Source organism: Dipodomys ordii, unplaced genomic scaffold (genome assembly GCF_000151885.1).
Source record: "Dipodomys ordii isolate 6190 unplaced genomic scaffold, Dord_2.0 Scaffold2, whole genome shotgun sequence".
NCBI lineage: Eukaryota > Metazoa > Chordata > Mammalia > Rodentia > Heteromyidae > Dipodomys > Dipodomys ordii.
In genome coordinates this window covers 9,225,511-9,228,925 of record NW_012267218.1, presented here as the reverse complement: position 1 = coordinate 9,228,925, position 3,415 = coordinate 9,225,511, and the positions used below count along the sequence as shown (strand labels likewise).

The 3,415-nt window shown below is 41.1% G+C and overlaps 1 protein-coding gene across 1 annotated transcript in view; it reads left to right on the top strand.

The window, feature by feature from the left end:
- Nucleotides 1-2,663, top strand: part of Golga5 (golgin A5) — a 35,717-nt gene extending 33,054 nt beyond the window's left edge. The window contains exons 12-13 of the mRNA XM_013013290.1: nt 1,922-1,970; nt 2,210-2,663. Of these exons, the coding sequence (XP_012868744.1) occupies nt 1,922-1,970; nt 2,210-2,290 (130 nt within the window). The 3' untranslated portion in view covers nt 2,291-2,663. The remainder of the gene's footprint in view (nt 1-1,921; nt 1,971-2,209) is intronic.
- Nucleotides 2,664-3,415: the final 752 nt, after the last annotated feature.

The window sequence follows — 3,415 nt, the reverse complement described above, 5'->3', positions numbered from 1 at the left end:
ATCCCTGAGGTCTTCAGCTACACAAGCACTCTATACTTGAGCCACAGCACCACTTCTGGTTTTCTGGTGGTTTATTGGAGATAAGAGTCTCCATAGACTTTCCTGCCCGGGCTGGCTTTGCACCTCGATCCTCAGATCTCAGCCTCTTGAGTAGCTAGGATTACAGGTGTGAGCCACCAGTGCCTGGCCTCTTTAGCTAGTCTTTAAGGCTGCTATTCTTACTGTTGTTTTTAGCAGTCAAATTTGAAAGAGGATAGAATGTTCATGTAAAGGTAAAGAAGTTTTTTCCTACCACTGTGACATAAGGTTTTTTTGAAAATCACGAGTATTGAACTGTAAGGATATGGCTCTTCTTTTTTATTTTTATTTTTTGCCAGTCCTGGGGCTTAAACTGAGGGCCTGGGCACTGCTCCTGAGCTTCTTTTGCTCAAGGATAGCACTCTACCACTTGAGCTACAGTACCATTTCTGGCTTTTTCTGTTTATGTGGTAGAGGAATCAAACCCAGGGCTTTATGCACACAGTCTATCACTAAGCCATATTCCTAGCCTGATAGGACTCTTACTGACTTTATAACACAATAATTACACAATAATTATAAATGTAATTACACTATAACATAATGAATTACATGTATTTTTCAAGATTGTTCAGTTTTTTTTACTTTTAGTCAAAGCCAGCTTGGATAGGAAAGTCCATGAGACTCTGATCTCCAATAAAAACCACTAGAAACCCAGAAATGGCGCTGTGACTCAAGAGATAGAGCACTTGCCTTGAGCTGAAGAGTGTAGGGACAGTACCCAGGCCCCCAGAGTTCAAGCCCCACAACCGACAAAAAAAAAAAAAGGTTCCCGTGGCTAATGACCCAGATTATTCTGGTTTTCTCCCATGTTTGAAACCTCTTTCCATGTTCCTGTCCTGTCCTCCTCATGATTTATGATGTTGTGGCATATAGATTTCACTCCTGGACTTCTCTCATCTCCTTATCAACTGTAGATGGCCTCCTCTACAAATACGACTCTAACAAATTTGTAATCATTGACAGTAAACCCAGGACCTCTTGTCTCCTGCAGAGGCTATTTACCAGTGAACTATATTAGATCAAATACAGCTAGGCCAAAGTAAATAATAATCCCCCTGAAACTGTCTTGTCTGACCATCCTTCCTAAATTATCACTTCTCATTTTTTTCCCACTAATTACAAATGCTGATTTCAGTTCTAACCCCCCAAAAAAAATTTTGAAAGAGGGTAAAATTCATAATTGACCATATTTCCTTAAAATAGATTGTAAGTTCATTACATCTGGAATATAAATTGTTTTAAGGCTTTTCCTACAAATAAAATTAGCCTTAGTGCAGTTTGTTACCTCCAATGATAAAAATACAATACTAAACAATCTCTATATTGACATACAGTTGCTTTAGTTACTTTCATATTTTGCTTTAGTTTCTTAAGGCATTTCAGTGATGCTTTGTGATTTGTGTTCTTCTAGGTTCCTTAGCAAAAACAGTTAAAGAAGTTTAGGCATTGTTCTGTGTGTCCTGTGCCTAAAAAGCACCCTCCCTCCCCCATGCATATACCATGTGCTGTGTGTGTCTGCAGCGTGTTTGGGTTGGATTTAGAGGGGCTGTTCCTTCAGGATAAACAGAAACCTGCTTGAAATTTCTCTGTGATCCACTAGAGGGAAGAATTACTCCACTAAAAAAGTTTCTATAACTGGAGGATGGGGAGAACAAAATAAAGAATGGGTCAGAAAGAATTCAGACCAGGGACTGAATTCTTAGGCTGATGTCAGCAGTGACAGGTACAGACCAGGGAGGTCTGGGTGATGGGCCTTCTCAGTGTTGCAGCATCACCCTGGGGGGGTACCAATACCACACCCCACTCCTGTTGAGAATACTTTCCATCTCTTCTTCACCAGAGCCTGTCTACATGCCCTCAAACACCACAAAGCCTTGCAGCCAACTCCCGTCTGTAGGGATTCTAATCAAGGCACCATATTATTTGTAAATCATACACAGAGCATTCTGGAGCTATAGCAACTCCTTACACTGAGCTTTACTTCATTATTCATTTGTCTCTTCACCGTCCAGTAAACATGGACTGGGCCCCACCTATATTTCAGGTTCCTACCCTCTGAGACTGCAAGCAGGGCTTTTGGTAAAGACAGATTTACTGGTAATCCATGAATTGTCTTTCCTTTCTTTAGGCTTTGCTGCACCTTTGGGTCATGATTGTCCTATTGACTTACACACCAGAAATGCACCATGACCAACCATATGGCAGATGAACTGAGCCAGACTGAATGAGTGGTTGTCTTTTCTGGACCTGGGGTTGGCACAAAGGCCAGTTGCCTAAACTGCTGAGAACGGTGTCCGAGATGATTTTACCACTACAGCTTTTAACTTTTTTTTTAAGTTATTATACAAGTGCTCTGCTACCTAGATCTTCCTCTTATTTCCTTCAAATGGTAAGAGTTTCTAAACACAACAATTTAACAAGCTTGACTCTGAGTCCAGCAGTCCTGAAATACACAGAGAGATCCTGGGGTGTTCACCTCTGTAAAGACCTTCGTAAATTTTAAGTGACACTGATTATGGGTTGTAATCAGGGAAACAAATTGTATTTAGTGATAAAAATAAAAAGATTCTTTTTTGATACTTTTCAGTTTGCTTTGTATTTTCATATTTAACTTTGCAAATAGAGATTTAATTTTCACATGTTAAAGGCCTGATTGGTGTAAATATTTTTATAAGTACATAAATAAAATTTATTATATATGTATATCTTTTAATGCTTTTTCATCCCCATTAAGCAAGACTTTTCCAGAAGGTCTTTTGCTGAGAGGGGCAGTGTGTGGAGGCCAACAGTGTTTTGTGGCAGCCCTCATCTCCCCTACAACCCCTGTGTGGTCTCCCTGGTTTCTGTCACATACATTCTGTCACATTCCTGTGACAGAATTCCCTGCTTCTCTTCTCCAGCCTGTACCTGCTCATGGCAGCCATGGCCACTACTTGTAGAACGTAGGACTACAACACAGAATTATTACAGCCTTATCCTTTGAAAAGATGTTTTCAGTTAGTCCAGTGCAGCTCCCTGTTTTGCCTTCCTTTTCATTTTTGCATCTAGATTCTTAAGTTGTTCTGTCACTTAGGTCCTGGTGGTCTCTTCATAGGTAATACCATATATATACATTGGCTCCCTATGAAGAGGAGATGGGGTGCCGATGACTCATGCCTGTCATCCTAGCTACTCAGGAGGCTGAGATCTGAGGATCGCGGTTCAAAGCCAGCCCGGGCAGGAAAGTCTGTGAGACTGTTATCTCCAATAAACCACTAGAAAACCGGAAGTGGCGTTGTAGCTCAAATGGTAGAGCGCTGCCTTGAGCTGAAGAGCTGAGGGACAGCCCACCCAG